General features: G+C 29.6%; 1 protein-coding gene across 4 annotated transcripts in view; it reads left to right on the top strand.

Moving 5' to 3' along the window:
• Window positions 1-689: 689 nt before the first annotated feature.
• LOC144842638 (uncharacterized) overlaps window positions 690-23,045 on the top strand; it is a 58,128-nt gene continuing 35,772 nt past the window's right edge. For 2 of the 4 annotated variants that reach the window (XR_013612140.1, XM_078699122.1), the window contains exons 1-3: window positions 690-795; window positions 8,215-8,364; window positions 16,169-17,502. Coding sequence is in view for 1 of the 4 variants with exons in the window: in XM_078699122.1 (XP_078555248.1) it covers window positions 8,310-8,364; window positions 16,169-17,502 (1,389 nt within the window). In the remaining 3 variants the exon portion in view is untranslated. The other 2 variants (XR_013612141.1, XR_013612142.1) reach the window with 2 other exon arrangements.

Raw genomic sequence — 23,045 nt, 5'->3', positions numbered from 1 at the left:
TCATAATAAATATATTCTTTATTGCAACTTGATTTGATAAAGTTTAACAATAGGCCTAAATGTCGATATAAAAATATAAAAAACGGACACACGCAATCAATGAAAACACAAAAAATATAGGCCTACAAACAATATATGAGATATTCAATAAATACGGAAAGGAAATATAAAAAGACACTCAAATACTAGGGAGGTTCTTGGGATTGCTTTTTTGTATTGTGTTAAGAGTGTAGAGTATTAAAATTGTCCTGATATGATATTTGTGGATCCGCGAATGATTTATTCAAATCGTAGAAAAAGATCCGCTTAAATAATAAGTACAGTAGTAATAATCAACATTTTCTGCTGCCACTGCCCGTAGGCCTTGTTTTATTTTAATAATGATGTCTATAACACTGTCCTTTCTAAATATCTTTAAATTCGGATCGTGAGATTCGCATTCGTCAATTATTAGTTTACAAAATCAATAGGATTACAACAATACAGAAGTCTTCTTTATTTATTGTAGTGATACTTATGGTTTATTCTCCGCTGATTCTATTGTTGTTCTTAATTTTAATGAAAAGCCAATTTTTCCGCTTGTGTGACTAAAGTCAAGTTTACGCATGACAACCTCTCTTCAACCGGAAATAAATATTGACAAACATCAAACCCACCTTTTTTCTAGAAAGTGAATTGCAGCCCTCAACAGGCGAATATTCTAAGCTACTTCTGTTGAGGTAGACAGTAAAATTCCACCCGGTTTTTAGCGTTTTTCTTAGCATTTAATCTTATTTGAAGTAAGCTTGTCAAACGGTAAGTTTTAATGAATCTCAAAACGTATGAAAGTTAAGTTGACAAAGAGGTATTAAGCAAGGAACGTGTTTTTTCAGTGATATTGACAGTTCAGTTTGACAGAGATCGTGAAGGTCTAAGCCTGAGCAAACTAGGCAATCATTCATACCTGGTCGAGCCCTAGGGGTTTGTAAACGAACCTAAAGTTGATGCTTGAGTTCTAAGCTAGTTAAGTTTAGTAGGGCTAGTTTTGAATCAGTATTTTGAACATAGATAAGTAAAATATAATTCTGCTGACATTTGCTACAGTAGTGCATTAAGCATCACATCCTCATTTACTTAAGTTTATTGTCATTTCATAAAAAGTGCTGTTTTCATTTCACTTATTTTTACATCATTATTAAAACCAATTCAAAATGATCGTCATATGGGCCTAAACCAGCGTTCCGCAAACTTTTTATTATGTCTAAAATCGGGATCGGATCGGTACCTGACACGGCACAATATATGTAATATAAGGCTAATATAAAATAGTCTTCCATCTCAGCCCCACCATGGTTGGGGCTGAGTGAGGTAAGACAATTTTAGAAATTATGTACCACATCTCAAGGTCTAACCACGTAACAAGCAAACACCATGAATAATCTTGACACTTTGTTGTCGTAAGCTGCGTATGGCTAAAATAAAGGCGCTTACTACACTAAAACATTTTCAATTTCTCAAGCCACCCCACAGTCCTCTACAAATCTTTTGCGGTCCAAATTTGGGCGTGACCCATGGTTTTGGGAACGTCGGCCTAAAACTATAGAATATAGCAAGCATCTATGCATTGTATTACATGTTGTGATAGCTTTGGCTATAGCCCCAATCCTGATTCATTGTTGTTTAGGCTCTATACTGCATCATGGAAATATTAGCAATGTTGTCAATTCCCTATTTCACTTTCTACACTACCATGATGGTAAAGTATGTCATTATGATAAATTAGATGTAATTAAGTCATAATAACAAATCATCATTGTGTTCCTTATTAAACCAATTAAGAAATTTTCTAATTAATTCTACCTCCCTCAATAACAAGGACAGACAGCTACTTAATTTATCTCTACATTGACTCTTGTACAATCTTAGAATGTATTATCAGGTTTCTAGGTGTGGGGATGAAAATAGCAGGGGCATAGCTGTAGGGAAGGGAAATCAAAGGCATAGTGTGTGGGGAAATGGATTCCGATTATTAAGGGCATATAGTAGATTAGGCAAACGTTGTGATTGCCTTCACACAATGCAATGTTGATGATTTCACAATGTTTAACCAAATCTAGTTTCCCGCAATCCATTGGCCGGCACCCCAGATTATGATAATTAGTATTGAAACATTCAATTAATAAGAAGAAAAAAATGATGAAGAAATGTAATTTGTAATATGTTGTAGAAAGGTATTTAGGATAATTACTATTGAGACATTACATTAATGAGAAGAAAAAAATCATAAAGAAATGTTTTAATAATTATATTATATTATTTTTAAAAAAATATTTCATATTTTGAGCAATATGTTGTGGAAAGTTGAACTTTGTAAGATAGTTATACTGCTAATCATAGAATTAGGGCTACAGACTTTCCCAACTTATAAGTTAAAATAATTGTGTTATATTTATAACCCTATCCTGTCCCAATCCAGTTATTCCCTTAAAGAAATCAAGTTTTACATACAATACACAGGTTTTGAGCAGGTACTGTAATAAAGTAAAAAATGGCCACCTGGTAGCAGATTTTTATCTGCCGGTAAATAAGGTTAACATACTAAAAGTGAAGTAATACAAGTTATTTAAATTACCTGTTGTCAAAAAATGTAATACAACTGGGATTGGGAAACATATTGGGAGATATTTAAGTTTTTACATGATGACCAAACAAAATCGTGATACATTTTGTATATTATAGATGAATAATTGGTATTGTTTATTAGCATAATTATGATTTTGATAGTGTTATGTCACCTGAGTATCTTTGTCCGGTGTTTTGCTCTCTCCATTCCTTTCCTTTCTTTATAAGAATAATATTATCGTATAGTATTTTTTTGTATCTTTTTCTGCCCACCTTTTTTACTGTACTTCACTTATTTTTTGGAGTCTAGATGTAAAGTTAACCTTGTACGCCTCCTTCCACACATGTTTTTAATAATCATCGAACTTGTTTATATCATTTTTTTTTTATATACATGTGTGCAGAATGTGTTTTTAAATAAACAAAATAAATGAATTCCTTATGCCGTTGAAGTAAAATATCAATATTTATAAATTAAACTTTAAATTATCAATTCATTAATAATTGTAAATAATTATTAATTAAAGTATAATCATTACAGAGTGACTTAATACAATTTTGATTATTATTATTATTCATAATTTAATAATTAGACATCCTGCAGATTTCATATATTATTTATGAGATGCATTAATGAAAAAAACATTATTATTTATTACATTTTTAGTTACTATTGAAATTTATTTTTTATGTGGGTGGCAGAAATTAGTTGGTGATATTGATTCAGACAAAATTGACCTCTTAGTCCTAATGGATTACCCCTAATATTGCTGGGCATTCTGATCATGTGATTGCTTGCTCACAGACACTGCATACATCTCATTTTCATCTCATTTTGTGAGACTTTGATGTGGAATAATCCATTCTGTGCACAGGGCATTTTTTAGTGTGCAAGAGTTAATGGCATAGTAAACAGTATGTTTTTAAAATGTCATAAATAAGGATTTTACTTTAATAACAATTTAATTTCGAAAACATATCAATTTAGGGTCAGTTTTTTGTGTTATTGAACTTATTAATTACAATCAATGTGGGCTTTTTTGAAGAGATTCTTCTGAGAATGCTGTTGGAAATTACGGCTGGGAAATTATAAGAGAGTCTTTAAATCATACTCATGCACCTAAAAGCCCAAGAAGGATGTTTGACAGTTTACAGTAAATATTGGACTCACCTTTATATTATTAATATTAATAATATTATTATGTGTGTGAGAATACAAGATACTTTAGAAAAAGTTTTTTTTTGTTCGTTGTAACAATGTTGTCTATCGGACACATCCATACACATGTGGTATCAAAATATCTGGAATTGTAATGGATAAGTTTTAAATTACATTTTATAAAACATTGTATATCTATTATTTTAACATCTCTTCCTGTTTTTACAGCTGCCTCTACTTTTTTGGGGTTTTGGATTAATACATTTAAGTGAATTTAAACAATTTAAGAAATCATTGTTTTACCACTGAAAAGTTCAATAAAGACAGAATGAAATATAGTTCTGTAATTATGAAACATCAAAATAATTCCGAAACTCATAATGCATCATTTATCCTCAAAGAAGTGATGTCTAAATACAATAACTCAACTATGTTGATTTACAATAATTTTGGTTGTAAAGTGGTGTTTGTCATCATGGCGTTGTGCCAAGTCTTATCCTTGGATGATTACACTTTACATCATTGCTAAAAATAACAACATTTTCGATTTTATCAAGTTCTCTTTTTTAGCAATGTTTTAGGCATCATTTACAAAAGAGTTACCTTATTTATCTTTGAAAACAAGAGATGGACTAATTATAATGGTACTTTCACGTCATATACTGTACATTTGAAATAATATATTTGCCATTCAATATGCCCATCTCCCTGCATATTGACTGGGTTTTAAGCACAATCAACTGAACTGAAAAAAGTTTTAGTGGCCTAAGTTAAGGCAGGGGCGCTACAAACCATAACCTTAAAATTGGCACATGTTCAATCTTCAATTCAAGACATCCAGTGCGCCTTTCAGATGAGTAGGGGGATATACCCCAGTGTAGTAGCGTCATCTCAATCTTCAATTCAAGACATCCAGTGCGCCTTTCAGATGAGTAGGGGGATATACCCCAGTGTAGTAGCCTCATCTCAGCTCATGTTATTGAATGTAATGGGATCCACAGACAACCTAAACCAAATTTCCTCAATTGAGGATGTAAGATGATAACATACTGTAAGAAAACAAAGGTCCTAAATTCACTATTAAAAATGTATTTGTAACAAACTTTCTGTAACAAAATAACTTTTTTTCATGCCCAAAGGTGTCTTGACCAGGGAAGATTGTGTAATTGTACTATTCCCTAGTATTGAGTAATGTTATTAGCCTACTACACTATACTGTAGGCAAGTCTATTTATTTATCGATTTCTTTTAATATTAACAGAGTTTTTTGTTTTGATACCAGTTTTGTCTGTGACATATTAACCACCTGCAGTAGAAGACTGAAATAACTGTGAAGTCAGCCCAGGGGTGATTAAGTTCACATGTTCCTAAGTTCTTACTCCATGCGTCATTTTTATTATAAACAAGTTCTCAAGAGTTCATATGTATTTAAACATTATTGATAAAATAAAAAGATCTGCACTGTAATAACTTAACTTACAAATAATCAACTGTTAAATGTGTTTGTAGTTTTTCTTAATTACTACACCGAGTAGTTTTACAATCTAGATTTAAAAGAGTCGTGCCTAGATATACGTGGATAAACTGAAATAGGCCTTTACCTCAGAAAGGAGTAAATTCTAAAAGACCCGTCCAAGAATTTATTTCAGAAAGCAATACAGTATAATTTGTTATCAAGGATGGACAGCGATAATTTGAGTGTCTTTTCTGGATGTTTACTATAACAAAACGTAATTTAGTTTCATATATAACATGAAACGTAAAATGTTTATTGCATTTGGCACTTTTGGCATTTCATATGATACGGTACTTTTCAAAAAAGTTTTAGTTAATGACCATATCATGATAAGTTCCAACAATAGAATTTGCAAAGAGTATTTAATTCATAAAAATTCACATTTTTTATCCTCTTTATTATTAATTAAATAATAAAAAAGCTTTTTTTATTTGAACCTTTTTCTTTTCTTCATGACGGTGCCCCTACTTTATTTTTGTCCCATGTTTTTATACTTGGCATGTACTGTACTATAATAAAATCATTGATTTAAAATGAAATACACTCTTGTGAACATTAGACTTTAGAGATAGAATTAATTGTAAAACAAACAATTTATTCATAATGAAAACAATAACATTCACAACATTATATTTTTCAACAAGCCACGTTTATTCTTGAAAAAATATACCTACTGTATGTTTAAGCCTTATACTGAAATTCATATACTGATTTAATCAATGTAATATATTTGAGTGCAGTTCTCAATAGTTCATTACTTGTAAATAAGCATTTTTTAAACACCAATTGTAAGGTCGATTTAATATTGACCTTGTATTCCTGTCGTGTCAGTACAGCCAGCTGCAGTGTAAGAATAATTATTTTGTGAACATTTTAAATGAGATCTATGAGAATAAATGTATATTTTATTCTGTTTTATATGCACAATTCCACCTGGCAGTCAATTCTGCTAATAATTCATTATAAAATATTATTTAATATTCTTTATTATATTTTCAAGGATCCCATAGCTTGGATGCATAATACTATATTATCTTCTATTTGTAACGGAATAACAAACAAACATTCCTCCCTTGCTTTTTCTATAGTACTATAATAGTACTAAGTCCTGTAAAACCTCAGACAAAATTTATGGTCTTTGATTGGAGGCATGCCCATACTACAGTATGTATCTAGTATACTGTAGTAGGCTACTCAAATCCCAAGTTATTGTCTTTGATTAGAGGCAGACACATCCTACAGTATATATTATTTCTTTACTGGGTAGCCTTTTCAGTTAAAGACTGTTCTCCCAGAGGGCCCAGTAATGATAAGTGACTGTGTGCGACAGTGTGTGTGTGTGTCTACTAGTAACCCCCTACTCATCTCGAAAGATGTACTAGGTCCTTTAAAGTGCACATGAGCTATATGTGTACACTGGACCTACGGTTTATAGTCCTTGTCCGAGAAGACTCGTTTTATCATCTAGTATACTGTTTATAATAACACTTTAAAATGTATGTGGCAAATCATCAGTAATTAATGCTGCATCCGATTCTCATTAGATTGTTAATCATGTGAATATCAATCAATTGTGGCATAACCATATTCAGTTACCAGATATTACAATATCTGAGTAGCAACATTGTAAAATTTACCTCTAGAATTTCTAGAATTAAATGCAAGTTATAATATAAAATAGTAATTTATTACAATCTACCAAAAGGAGAGAAATTGTAGAATGATGTTCAACTTACAATTACAATTTATGTAACCAACTTTAGTACTGTATGTTAGCAGTACCTAGTATAATTAAATGGCTTCAAGTCATTCTGTACGTTTTTTATATCTAATTTAAGGTTAGAAACTACATTTATGAAAATACATACTATATGGTCCTATTGAGATAACTTTTTCGTCTTTAAACTGTTAAAATTTGAAAAATAAATTGACTCTTATCATTTAAGCGGCCCGCTATAAATCGCAACATAAATCTTTTTTTTCTTCTGTGATTCACCCATGATCGATCATGATGTTCATATGTTACTGCTGTTTACCAACTAGGCCTACAAAACTAAGCTAGGCTAGGTCTAAAGACCGCCCACAAGAGGACATTCACAGCGAGCTACTTAGGTAGTGCATTGTTTCTCTCTTTTAATCATAATTTACCGTAAAACGTACATTTAAGGAATGACCTGATTAATGTTTTTAAAGTAATATACATTATTTATACAAAACGTTAAAAATTGTAGAGAATGGAACTTTAAATTTTAATTAAGATATTATCTCCCTGAAAAAATGATTGAAAAAACCTTTCGTTGAATGGGTCATTTTAATGTGAAATTATAGCTAAAACACTTATTTACCTGAAATATTCAGTAATAGTATAATAAAGATCTTTGCTTTTTTCTTATTCCTTAATTATTTTTCCTAATTTTTCTTGATAAACCTTTTGTATTAACAAAATAATTTTTTGTAGTAATGTGCCATTTTTTGTGACCATTATTTTTATCATTTTACATACCTAATTTTTATTTTCCCAAACTGTAATTTGGCATAAAAATGTATTAGATTAACATGACTTTTTGTTTTTATCATTCCACCTCGACCTTATTTCAATAATTACTGTAATTATAGGATATGTTATTAGCCCTGTTAAGTACAATTATTTGAACATTAATTTAAAGAAATAATTTGGATATTCTCATGTTATAACAATAATAAAATAATAATTTGTGGTTTTGCTGCTTTGCACTTTAATTGCATACATTACCATTTAGATTGTTTTGTGTTGTTATTACATTTGAAAATGGTATTCCATATTTGTGTGTAGGTAACAGTACATTGAATTCCAAGTATTTATTTTTGAGATATTAATACAAATGATGTAAAACCCCCCTATTTCAGAATGGAATTTCCCTACTGATCATTCATGCTAATTGTGTTTCCTTTCGCATAGGATTGATGCCGTCAGATACAGGCTAAGAAAAAGAGCTAATCTAAATTGGATCACGCCAAATCGACCATCAAGCCTTGGTGCGATATAATTGGACGATGGCCACCACAATGAGGCTGGCTGTGAAAACAGATCACGAAAATTCACAATTACGTAAGTTCTGCCAAATTTTCTTCCATGATTTTGTCTCTTTTTAGACTATGGCGAGATAAAAATCAAGTCAATATCAGTCTGAATTTATGAGATAGGATCTTAGCTTGCAAACAGCAGGATTTGTTTGAATTTTATATCAAGTTTCCGTGAGTATTTATTTATCAGTTGTGTTACTATTTTCTAAGCTATTTTTTGTACGTGGTATTTACACGGGACGCATCCCTACTGAGTAGCTTTCAATAGGCTTGTTTTTATCGATAAAAATAATTAAATCTGATACTTCAGTTGAGTCTCTGGTGAATCAGATCTCTCGTTTTTACTCTATTATTTTGGCATTTGCTTTTAGAATTAAGTTAATGTAATATTTGTATTGTAAGAAATGTTGTTAATATTATAATGTAATATTATTTTATTGTCATATTTTAAATTTATATTCATTAAATTTAAATTTAATAGTTTATCTGTTAATTACTTTTAAATAATTATAATAAAAATTCTCTTGTTCACTGTACAGGTACTGTATAAGATAATGATTTCAAATTATCTGTTTTTTTAAATTTTTTTTATTTTAAAATTTTAGCAAAAACATGCAATTACAAAAATATATACTCTCATTGAACCATTTTAAAAATTTAAAATTCACAGTAATAACTAGACTGTTTTAATATGTAAATAATTGTATATTTAAACAGTATAGATTAGTAGTATATGCAGTAGTCAATTAAAAACATTAGTTTTTTCAGTTCTTAATTGAATGTAGAGATGACCCACATATTCTTGATGAATTCACCAGTGTTGCATATTAGTACTCTAAAGCCGTACTAACTGTATTAGTACGAATTTACTGAATCAATTAAAACATATATCACCACTAATCCATCTGCACTTTTTGTTCCACCCAGCCGACTTAAAGCTCAGGTACAGGCATGAAATTTAAATATAATATTTGATTAATTGTACATAAATCAAATATTTGTAACAGAAATCAAGACGAAAAAACATGAATTTCCTTTAATATGGTCAAATACAAAATTTGGCAAAATTCTACCATAAAAACCAGGAAGACTTTTTTTCAGTAGTTAGGTTGTTAATCTAATGTAATAACATGTCTGGTGACTCCCTAGAAGGTGAAAAAAGATGGTGGATATACGGTGGATAATTTTTGCTATAGCATGAAAATAAAAATCTGAAGTTGAATAAAAATACCAGAAATGTAATATTCAAGTTATATTACCTATATTTAGTCATCTGATAACATTTTTTACCACACCGTTTATTTTTCATAGCTTTTTAAAATGGCTCTCTTTTTACAAAATTTATGCACAAAGGAATAGAGATGTTACTGTGTAATTTGAACTATCCCCCCACTGATAAGAAAGTGCTTATTTTCAACAAGCTCGTGTAACACAAATAAAATCCCAAAAATTATGAAACATAGGGGAAACTATAGATCAATAATTATTGGAATGTATGATCAATAGAAATTTTTTGCCCGCACCTGGCCTTTAAGACCTATGGTGATCGAGCTTTTGCAGTTGCAGCTCCTAAACTGTGGAACAATCTTCCTGATCCTATTAAAAATGCATCCTCTATCATAGTTTTCAAAACACTCTTAAAAACCCATCTTTTTTCTTTGTAATTTCTTTCTGTTTTTTCTCTCAGCGCTTTGGGACAATCTTTTGATTGTATAAGCGCTATATAAATCGAACAACATACATACATACAATGAAGTTCTTTCATTGTGTTGATGGAGGGGAGGATGGTTTGGTTTGATATGGGGAGAAGGGGTTTGATTAGGAGAGGGATTTAAACTTAATTGTGTTGGTATGAACATAAGGAACAGATCCAGCAAGTTGGTATGGTTTGGAAGGCAGTCAAAAAGGGGTGTACTGTATTGGATACATCCACTTGGGGCCGATATAGACAATGGGACACATTTTAATTACCCTGAATAGAGAAAAATGTTCTTGGAGCAATTTCTTAGTGTAGAAAGTGTAGGCCATCTTTGCATGTCGCACATTCAGGTCACATTCAGGTCAAAGATACATCAATAGTGAAGACTTTGCTATGTTATAGATTGTTTATATACGTCCATGGTTGGTTTGTACAGTATCTAACATTCTTGTTTTCATATACCTATCATCAGTTTAAAAAAAAAGTATTAATATTCTATCCACATACTGCGTTCAGTACGTAATTAACTTTTATTCGCAGATAAATATTAAACCACAACAGACTTCAAATTATTCCCTGTGCTATATTTTGTACAGTTCACATTAAATGTGTTTGCATATTTTTGGACCTTTTATTAGAATATAACGTATGGGGAAATTGATGTTGAATTCTACGAAAAGTTAATATAATGTTCATTAAGCGAATTATCTAGAAATCTATTCATTGAGGTACAGGAGGTATGTATGCAAGAGTTATCATACAGTAACGGTACAGATATTCAGCAATTACTATTGACTATGGGTCTTTTTACTTTTTATAAAATATTATATTGGGTTTTTTTTGTATGAAATTTTGCATTTTATACTGATACCTACCGTATCTATTGCTACATTAAGCATTATCTAGATATCTACCTCAATATCCATTGAGGTATGTACGCAAGAATTATAATATACAGTAACGGTACAGATATTCAGCAACTACTATTGACTATGACTATGGGTCATTTTAAATTTCTATAAAATAATATATTGTTTTTTTTAAATTCATTTTATCTATTTCTATTTAATGTCTAAACATATTTTGTATGGAATTTTGCGCATTTTATATTGATATCTACCGTATTTATTGCTACATTAAGGATTTTAAACTAAAAATAGGCCCTTTTATTAATGAAATATTTATATATACTTTGTTTATCTATACATACATGAATTATATTAACGTTGATGCATTGTGGAATATTTTAAGTTATGAAATTAATTGTTTGGTTCATAAAGTACACATTTATACTATATCTCTAATATTTACATTTGTTGTTTTCATTAGGACATATTATTGATAAAAGTTTTTGTTGCCGTTATAATCATCATCATTATCATCAGCACCTATCAGCAGTTTGTACCTATGCCTTTTTTTGTAATCAAATTATCTGTCAATGTCATTGTAATTGACTGCAATGTAATTGATTGGTTTAAGTAGACTTTTAGAAACCAAACTGAAAGATATACCATAAATTATAAATTAGATTAGATAATTAGAACTTTAGTAAGTCGACAATCTACATAATAATTCATTGTTTGTGAAGAACCCCTTATCCAACATTCAGAATATACTGGATGTCCTGATATTTGTTACATTATTGGATCAATACATTTGCATAATAAATGCCCTTTGGACAGATTCGAACCTATGAAGTCTCGCTTATTATACAACTAGACCACATATGGTTAATAACAGATAAAATTACTGGCAGATAACATTTATTTTGATTCTGAAACAAAATAAAACAATATTTCTTAAATTAAAACTTTTAATTAAAATAATTATTCATTCATTCATTCATTCTTTATTTAGCCTTTAAAATCGAAATACATTTAAAACATATAGGTAACAAAAACAAGACAGGTGGAAATCTAAGGAGGCAAGGATAAGCAAAAGCAATTAAAATCGCTGTAGCTCACAGGCTTGCTTATCCAATTATTTAAATTTAGGTGATATTTATTTATATATTATAAATATAATAATAAAAGGAAAATAGGTACATCAATAGCATCATTTATAATTTTATTAAATGTATAAAACAACATTGTAACAGATAATAAAACAGTACCATTCAAGTCAGATTTTGACATTCAATTAAAAAACATTGGCAACATATGAAATATTTCCTACTTATAATGTTGATACATGGAATAATTACCTGCATTTAAGCTAATAACAAACTGGTAATACAGTAGATAAAAATCATAATTATTCTACTCGAGTATTCTTGAACTCTCTAACATAATATTACGGTAGATATTTATTATGTATTAGTTGAAAATATCTCCATTTTACAAAAAGCTAATATGATCACCAAAGCTTAATTATTATCCATTTATCCATGTTGTAACTATACTTTGTAGCAGTATATCATGATTGTAAAATAAGCCATGACATTTGCAGTAAACCATGCTGTTGAATAAGCAGTTCTTCGTATTTTGGTTCAACGAGGGAAGCTGTTGACGTAATGGTGTGGAAGATAAAAAGGTATACAGTACAGGTCTCTCTCTTTAATAAAAGACCACTTTCTGGACCCAAGTTTTAGTGGTCTTTAGTAGGTTTGGTCTCTAATTAGAATCCATCCAACTAAGAGAAGTGTATTTAAATTAATACCTTATTTAGAGAGAAATTAAATGTCTTGAACATGCCATTTTGTGATATACAGTATGTTTTGCGTTCTCACAGTTTTTGTCAGCTGTGTCCTATCATACTGCATTTATTTTTATTATTTATTTTTTATACTGGAGAGTTTTTACTAAATAAATATCATCCATGATCGAGTAATACTTTGCCAATTTCATTAATTCTTTGTGTGGGCTTGTTCTTCATATGGTAATATTGGTGTGGTGGCACCAAAATTCTATTTCAATCTTGCCAGAATAACAATTATATAGATAATTATTGACATAAAATAACTGTAGTGAAACAAGTTTAATTATGCATTATAAATTTACAAAAATAACTATTATATATTTCTAGCTCTAATGTGAATGTCAATCCATTCCCTGCGAGAGCAAATACTAGTAACCAAAAAAAAATTGTAATGAATATCACTTATTGGGTTGATTAAATCTACACCGGAATTTGCCATTTAAATCAGTATGTTATATGCAGTAGTATCGAGGCTGCATATATTATGTATTGAATAAATCACTAATGGCAAAGCATCATAGATTGAGCCACAGCAAACTGTATTATGCAAAATTAAATTATATACCTGGTTATTATCATCTTCAGTTTAGATTACTACCTGTGGAGTTCACGTCATCTGTAGATAACGAGGAATATGTTAATGAGTATATTTACTGGATGTATATATTGGAGGTGAACCATGCAACTTATTCATCATTTTGTATTATATGAAAACAAAAAAGTCATAATTTAAATATTTAGATAATTGTCAACCAGAAAAAATAGTTAGTACAAAATGTTAGTTGTTGAATATGCCATGTTAATGTCACAATAGTTATTCCCTTTTATATTTAAAAAAACTTACATTAAAAATCTGTTTTAAAATGTATTGGTTTTACCTGTGTTGCTGAATATTCAATATAATTGTATGTTTTATCGAGTTTTAGTTTGTATTTATAAATGCTGTACCTGTACTGTAATATGGATTAAAATTTACAATCTCTTTGGACCCCTATTCTCACTCATGGTTATTATTCATTGGTGACCAAAAAAAAATATTGAAATTAGCCAAGCATACTGTACTACAGTATATACCCAATTTTTATATCATCAAATCATGTTGTAAGTGTGTAGGCAGCCTAGCGCATATCCCTCCTCTCCCTCCCAATTTTAAGAGTTTTCTTAACTTAAATGTAATTTATTCACTTACGTGAGTCAAGTGTTTTAGCGTCATTTGATAGAAGTTAGTCATGGGAAAATACTGATGTTTTTCAAGAATTTTAATTAAGAACTTGTGTGGGAGTTTTATTTTTAAAATAAGGTCATATAAGGAGGGTGTATTGCATAATACTCCAAGAAAGAATTTCAACTTATTCGGTCATCATCAATCCTGATGATAGAATTTTTTTTTTTTGTAGAATAATTAATTAAACTTTAATATTTATATAGCGTATGTATTTATATATTTTGATTAACAAATTAAATCATTTAAAATCTGTATCAAGCAAAGAGATTATATATAAAATAGAGAGAGAACTAGGTGATTGGGAAAGTGACATGATTAGCAATGAACCTATCCAATATGGCTGCTGTTTATGCAAAAAAATGTATATACAAATATTGATTTATTATTTTATGAAGAACAGGCAATTGATAAATTGACAATTGAGCTCTGGGAATTGAAACTCTGAATTTTAAATCTACCTAATTCATTTTTTGGTTGTTATCTTTATAAAATTAGATTTTAGTTTTATATAATTTAATTATATTTTGTATGCATATCAAGTTACACTGAATATGCACTATCTGTTGTAACCCTATACCACATTTATTTTCAGTAATTCTTTTAAGCTTTTGTTCCATTAATATCTAAACAAATGTCATCTTGTATTTCTTGTTAATAGTGATTTAGTAATATGATTGAATATAAAAAACATTTTTTCATTATATTAACAACATAACTTATGTTTTTTCTATTGTGTTTATAAGAGATTTAGTATTATGATTGAATATAATTTTATTTTATTATATGAGCAAAATGGGTTATAAAATATTGAATATAAAATAAAAGAATAAAGATGTATTTTCTCTGGAAAATTTTTGGTAAAATATTTTTTGTTGTTGAATATGCCATTTAATGACCAAAAATTTGATAGGATAGAATAGAATAGAATAGGGAAAGAAATTTACCTAAAAAAACTGAAATGTAAACCAAAAAAATAGTCTAATTAGCTGCTAGCCAATGGGTTTTTGGTTGAATTTAATGTTTGTATTTTCTTTTTCTACGGAAGTGAATAATTTTTAAAACTGCAAAATGCCCTATTCAAGGTCTTTTTAAGAATTGTTTTTGGAGGGCAATCTTTAAATTAATAATTTATGATTGATTGACCTAAAACATTTACCATTAGGGTCCTCTTATGAAACACAAATAAGATATTTAAATATATATTCATCGTAATCAGTAACTAATAATAATAATAAACATTAAATAAAAATATTATCACAAGAGAAAATGTTATATTGATAAAAGTAAAATACTTAATTATGTAATTTATTCATAGAGTATTATAATTTTACTCCGTTTTTAATCTTATATTATGAGCAGTTCAATATACTGCGTTGGCTATAATATCTATTACTCTCCACGGTATGATTTGAAGCGTTACATGAATATATGCATAATGTTTATAGATGAACGTATTAGATGCCTTAGATTATAAACAAAATATGACATTTATTGCTCCTTCGTGATCGAGTATTTGTGTCATTTGACACTCTCATCTCGCGGACATGCTCAATAAACGGAGCTTATTACATGTAATGTAAATGAAACCTCATGAGTTCACTTGCATTGTGAAAGTTAAATGTTAATGTCATTTTAAAGTTTAGAATATTTAATTTATTTCTGTTGTGTAAAGTTTACTTTGATTTAAACCCGTTTTATCCTTTTGAAAGTGTGATCAAAATTGTATCTCTTCTCCGTAGCCACAGAGGTAATAGTAGGGTTTTAAAGTGCCCTTTTCAAACTAAAGACCAGCAGTTATTTACTGGCTAGGCCTAAATCTATCTTTTCTTCACCCCTGTGAAAATCCTGGCTATGGTCTTGGTGTTTATTGTGTGAGTTTATGCAATAGAAAGAACACTGGAGAACGATTTTTTTACATCAAGTTTCTGTACTGGACTATTTTTGTCTAGGTAGTTTGGTAGTTTACGGAATGTATAGCTTCCCTTTGGTTTTCTACAAACACCTTGAGCGCTATTGTAGATATGTGCTTAACAAATTTTATTATTTATTAAATGATATCCTTATCTATTTGTTTGTTGTTTTTTCAACAAGGTATAGAGTAACATAATAAAACTTAAAAATGAAGGCTAAAATAAATTTTTTTCAATCTCTATTTTGATATTTTATCATTGATTTGTTAATATTTTATTTGTTATTTGTTCTTAACAGGTGGCAATCTTGAATCAGGATCATTAGTCAATCCATCTTACAATGCAAACAACATGTCTCCTTCTGACTCTATAAACGCCAACGGCACGCCAGAACATTCACGTTACCAAGACTTTGATGAACAGTTTACTAATTTAAATATTGACCAAAAATCTCGACTTATGGATATAGCTGGTCAAAAAAACATTTCAAACTCTGGAAATGTGCGTAAACCTTTTAAAAACAATGGACTAGTTAAGGTTGACGCTAAGAATGTGAGTGATAGCGAGGAGGAAGGCCCAAAAAGGTTAACTGTCGCGGACGATAATATCATTCGGGAACAAAATAAGATTAAAGCAGAAGCTATGTTTGCTGATATAGAATTTATAGATGATGGAGAGGATGATGACGAGGAAGAAGATGACGATGAGGATGAAGAGGAGGATGATGACGAGGACGATGAAATTGATTGTGAAATTAAGAAGGATGATGAACCGGAGAACCCGAAAAAGAAAGCGAAAATGTTGGCTGAAGAGGCGAGAAATGTAATTGAGGATGATGATGATGAAGATGATGATATTGGACCAGCAAGCGAGGATGAGGCCCAAGAATCTGACCGTTACTATGGCAAAGACCCAGACGCAGATGTTATATCACCAGAAGAAAAATTTTCAGGGTCAAAAATAACAAATTTCATGGATTATTACGCTGCTTTAGAATCGCAGATTGTTGCCGAAGCCAATCATAACATTATACGCAATGAGGATTCAGACGAAAGCACAAGTGATGATTCGGATGTAGAAATTGATACGGTTAATGAAGGTCTGTATGAACTTATGACTCAAACAACATCGTTTGGCTCAGGACCATCCACCATGGATGAATCGAGCGATACAGAATCAACGTACGCCATGTTATATAAAAGTTTTGGTCTGCGATCAGAACAAGAAGGTCACAGCACAAAAGATTTACTGTCACCCGGAAGTAATGGCCGCGATCATGGGTATTCAAGTGAAACGTCAATTGATGATAAATACTCGCCAATGAGACAAAGTAGCGTTGAGGGCGGAAGACCTGCACTTAGTTCAGTCGAGGAAAATGCTTTATCGCCCTCTGTTGAGCTCGATTTAGTTCAAGGTTTACATCGGTATACAAGTCTAGAAGAGGCACAGCCCCGTATACCAAGAGGTCGGAGTTCAAGACGGCCAACATCGTTGCCACCTGGTTGGGAACAGTGCTCCGATTCTGAAGGAACATACTACTGGCATATACCAACTGGTACAACACAATGGAGCCCTCCCTCGCCGTCTGAAGATATTTCAGAACCGCTCGCCCCAAAGAAGCCTGCCCGAATGGTAAGTATAATTCATATATCGATCCTTTCTTCGGTTGCACTTGTAAATACATTCTTCCCACACGAATATTAAGAATTATGGTCCCCTATACTAAGTGATATATAGTTTGTCATCATTTGCTGTTGCTGGGAATATAATTCAATAGACTGGACTCACTTGACAATGTTTTTACTTCGGCTTAGATTTTGAACGCCGTTTAATATTCAGGCCTTCCTAACAATCCAACATTTTTTTACCAAGATCTGACAATGCAATAGTACCTTCAATCTTAAAATAAAGAAACTAATACACTGCATGTGATTCAAAATTAACCAATCAATTTGCAAAGATCATTTAGGTGTGGTTGTTATTAATAACTGTTGCACTCTGCTTTGTGTAGAACTAAACTGTGGTTTGAGAATTAAGGTGAATTTTAAAAGAAAATCAAAATCTACCAAAAACACTAGAGATTCATGTTCTCATACTGCTGTTTTACTGGTTTACAAATATCATGCCAGCCTGTACAGAATTAAAGTAGTCTTTTTAGTTTATTTTCCCATACAGAGAAAGGGTAAAATAGTAATGTCAAGACTTTTTAAAAACCTATTTTTTGTGTATAGCATCCCTTCTAAAAAAATCCTAATATGATAATATTTGAGTACTTTAATTGCTGTTCTTCCCTTTAAATTTACAGCCATTATCTATCCCAAACATTTTATATCTACATCCTTGATGAAATGTCAAATCCATTATCAAAATACCCATAAATCTTGAAAATATTTTGAGTCATTTTTTAACATGCTCAACACATGTACTAAATTCTTGTAGTAATATAGAGAATTGCGTAAATCATATTAATAAAACACATGTTGACGTCAGAAAGTACAGAAATAATATGTTTAGATTTGTGCTGCTGCCTACGAAAAGGATTGTGAATATGATATATTATTATTTTTAAATAGATGAGAATATTGCTATAAGTGGTCTTTATTTTTTTAGGCTCATCAAAATTTCAGAATCTTAGGGAAATAATATGCAAAGTAGAAATCATTCATGCATAACTAATTTGCATACTGAAACAGTTTCACAGTGTAGATTAAATATACATTTTTGATGACACTTATAATTCATATTAATGTAAATGACACATGATAAAGTATTAGTAATACTAAATTTAAATGACAATTTAATACATTATTTATTTTTATATTACAATACAGTATTTATTATTTATTTAATGATCACTAATAATCATTTTACTAATACAGTATTATAATTAGTAAATTCATAATTTTATTTATTAATCTGTTGTGCGAGACAAGGCAAAATGATTAATCAATTTCTGGAAATAAAAGCTGTTTATAATTTCAGTCATCAGATCAGTATAAAGGTCAACTTATTAAAAATGATTTTTGGCCCTGACCACACACTGATATCATACTAATTTGTACAGACCAAAAAAATCCTAAAGCAAAAGGGAAATACGATTTTTTTAAATGAATAATAAAGTACTGTATATATACTTTTTAAGCCTTTAAAAATGTTTGAATTAATTTATATAGGCTTATTTTAAGCATCCTGCACTATAATGATAACTATGATACACCACCAAACTTTCGAGTTAAAATCAAAATTCTGAGGCATTTGATGAATAGGCAAACTACCTTAAAATACCGTGACTATTATAATTTTAATCTCATTCAGCCTTGAAAATCCATGTTTCAATAGAACTATAAACAAAATAAAATAAAACTTTGATATTTAAAATAATAATAAAATATTACTGATACTAAAAAAACGGTTATAACATCATTTTATATTGATATCGTAGACTTTGAAATTATAATAATAACAACCATCCTACGCTATTAAACATCACATTCAACAGCCTAGTTTATTTGACCGCCGATACCCAGGAGGTGAAATTATGATAATGTACTCCATAATTATACACCCTTTTGTGCTGAATAGATATAAATGTACTATTGTATTGTTAAGAAAGTGGAAAGCAGGTTGATTGTACTATTGCATACTCTGATGAATTAACTAAAGAAAATTTATTCTAAAAATAATTTTTGTAATGAAAAGTTAATAAGAAATATTACAATATATTGCTATAGAAACATGTATAATGTTCCCTAGCAATATTAAATTTATAGAGAAACTTCATATTAATATTATAAAAACTCTAGATTGTTATTGTTAGCTATGTAACAATATAGATGAATTTTGTAATTATTATAATGAGGATATTGTGAATGTGAGTAGATTCTTTGCTACAGTACACAATTATGCTTTTCATCTTCCGACCTAACTCTTTCATTTCCTGTCGGTTTTAGGTATAAAACGATCATGATATAATTTACATAAATGATTTTAATCATGAAATCTAAAGTTTCCTTAGTACATAATTTGTTAAATTATTATTTACAACCTGAAGTATATTTTTGTCCTTACTTTTTGGATAATATATCTTCTATAAGTGTTTTGTGGGGCGCTAAAAACCTTCAATTGGCCTCTTTTTGTGGACCAGAAGATGTACACTAAAGCTCTGTCTACACTATCCAACTTTATGTCACAAAAAAATGTGATGTGCCCATATATTGACATATTTGACATCGTATCAATACCATATTTGGGCACATCATACTTTTTTGTCAAAATGGTTTGATAGTGTAGACAGAGCTTTACGGAAGCACTAAATAAAAATTCAAGAATGTAAAAAGTTAAATACAATTCATGTATGAAAGACAAACAAAATTATTTTTGTTATGAAACATGTACAGTACATTCAATATCAATAAAAGAAGCAAGATAATTTGATGTTTGAAACAAACTAATTTTTAAAAGTGGCTTATTATAATATTCACTAAGATTGTATAGATCTATCAATTTGAAGTGTTTCTATTCATTAACATTACAGTATAAGTTATACAGTATAACAATACAGTACAGTTATAATATTTCATCATTTAAAAACATAATCTGTATCTCTTTCAATGATTATGCAGTACTGTAGTACAAAAATCTATATATGATTATATGACATTGATTATAAAATAATTTGTCAAGAATCATAAATATTGATATAAAAAAATATTATCATCAATCATAGATTCACAGGAGTAATGTATTGAATTTCATCTTTTTAAACATATTCAGTATAAACTTTCAATATGATATTAAATACAGAGTACCAACATATCATGGCCATAACATTATTATTATGACAGATTAAAACATTTTTTTAAGGATCATAAATACATAATAATAATATTGTCAGCATCATGTAGATTCATAATAGGAATTATCTTATAAATCATTAATTTTTTAAATATACATTAATAATATTATACCATTTCTCACTAAGATTCATTACACTAAAATGTTACAGTATTCCTGATGAATATTCATTAAAATCACGCCATTCTTGATCAATATTCATTAATAATATTACACCATTCCTGTCCACTATTCATCACTAAACCCATTTTGAATTTGCTATAACGTGTCAACAAAATTAATTATTTTTGAATGAGCTGGCTGTTTCAACTAATGGTTTTTATAATTTATACAGCATACATACAAAATGTACTGCCTGAACTAGACTAGCCTAGAGTACGATTTTACGGTTAAAACTCCTCAAAATGGCGCGCCATGGGATTATTATTTTATAAAATAAATATATAAAAAAATTGATTTGAACGACATATCCACCAATTATGCTCACTAAGCAACATTTTGCAATTCTTTTTTTACAATAAAAAATGTTTAATCTAAATTTTCTATTCACTGTTTAAAATTCTACTGGCTATTTAATTACGTTTGAGGAAATCGATATAGAAAAGGTAGTAATCAGTTATTGTAATGGACAGATGAGAAATCACTTGAGACACATTGTTTACCCATAGGTGCTCTTGTCAAAGATGTATTACGGTGGTAAAGAATTAAATATAAAAGCAAAAAAATAATAGATTAAAAGTAGAAAGCCTTAAAGAAATATCAAAATGGAAAATAAAGTAAAAATTGATATGGACAGTAATTTAACTTACTGTGACAATTTACGCATTGCTACAGTGAAAATGTGGTGACAATTTACCCTAATGTTGAAAGAGAAATGTTTATACATTTTATAATAACAAGAATGAATACATAGCACAACACCTGCTAAGGATTAGTTATAAAAGGTTTTCTATTGTAAAATATTAACTGACTAATATAACAAAATTACTCAAAATTGGTCCATTTTGATTTTTGTATATTCACATTATCTTAACTGTAAGGATCTACTTTGTTTTTATTGGATCATTAATTGTAAGCACATTGTATTTATCCCCCAAAAACATGAACAAATATAAATATTAATAATAAAATCAGACTTTGAATTTTGCAGTTTTGATAAAGTTATTCACTTTTCGATATTTGAGTTGAAAGAATGACTAGTCTATTTAACAAATTGTAACCATGGTTTATACAATATGAACCACCTAATTGTGAGGATAATAATAATTATAAGAAAAATAATGCATGGCATGTGATACATCAACCAATCAAATGGCAAGGATTGAGTGTATTATAATGAACTAACTACCTTTTTAAAATAATATCAATTACGATTGCTAATTTTAGCATCTATATGATAGTCTAATAGAATGACACTATAATTAGAAGCTGTTCCCAAAATTAATCTGTAATTGGCGTTATATAATAACATGTTTCTTTTTATTATTATACTTTTCAATTATATACATTGTTAGTTTGACACTTGGGTATTATGCGAAATGCTATTAATATCGAAACTGTCAAAATTATAATTATGTCTATTGTATTGTTAAAGGCCTACATGTATATATAAACACGTTGCTATTATAATATATTTGATCTGCATAGATCTGTGGCATATACACTGTAAACATTAGGCGCGTTGCCAAAACAAAAGCGTTTAATTGACTTGGGGCTCGTTGGCAGCTCATAACCATATCCCGAGGGAGTATACGTAAGGGGAATATTTAATTATGTATGGAAAGCGATACGTATACCATTAATGAATGCGCATTTCAACCAGTTTTTCTCTATTGACCGTAAAGACGAGAATGCGAATTGATTAACTGTTTTTTTACACCATGTGCATTAAATTCCTTGACACGTCTGACGCGTGGTGAGACATGATTTTTCAGCAGTTGGATACATTATCCATCATGAATATTACCTACTGAACAAGACAAAAAATTATTTTCCATAAAAAAAAGTTAGAAATTAAACCATATTTTAAATTTCTTACTGCGTGAACTGAATACAGAATATATTTATAAATAAATATTATGTGTATGTGAATTTTAGATAATTTATGAGGTATGAAAAAAATAAAAAATTCAGATCACATTTGTATACGTTCAAATAGAAATAACAAAGTTTTATATCAGAAGTTAATGTTCTCTTGCACCAAGGGAAAAACATTTTTCTTTTAATTGTGATGTGGACATTTCAAAAGTCTGGCATACTAATTGCATCCTTAGGCAAGATGCTTTACTCTCATTGCCTTGTTCTTCGGATGGGATGTAAAG

Source organism: Antedon bifida, chromosome 5, assembly GCF_963402885.1.
Source record: "Antedon bifida chromosome 5, ecAntBifi1.1, whole genome shotgun sequence".
Taxonomy (NCBI): Eukaryota; Metazoa; Echinodermata; class Crinoidea; order Comatulida; family Antedonidae; genus Antedon; species Antedon bifida.
This window is presented reverse-complemented; position numbering and strand designations above follow the sequence as displayed.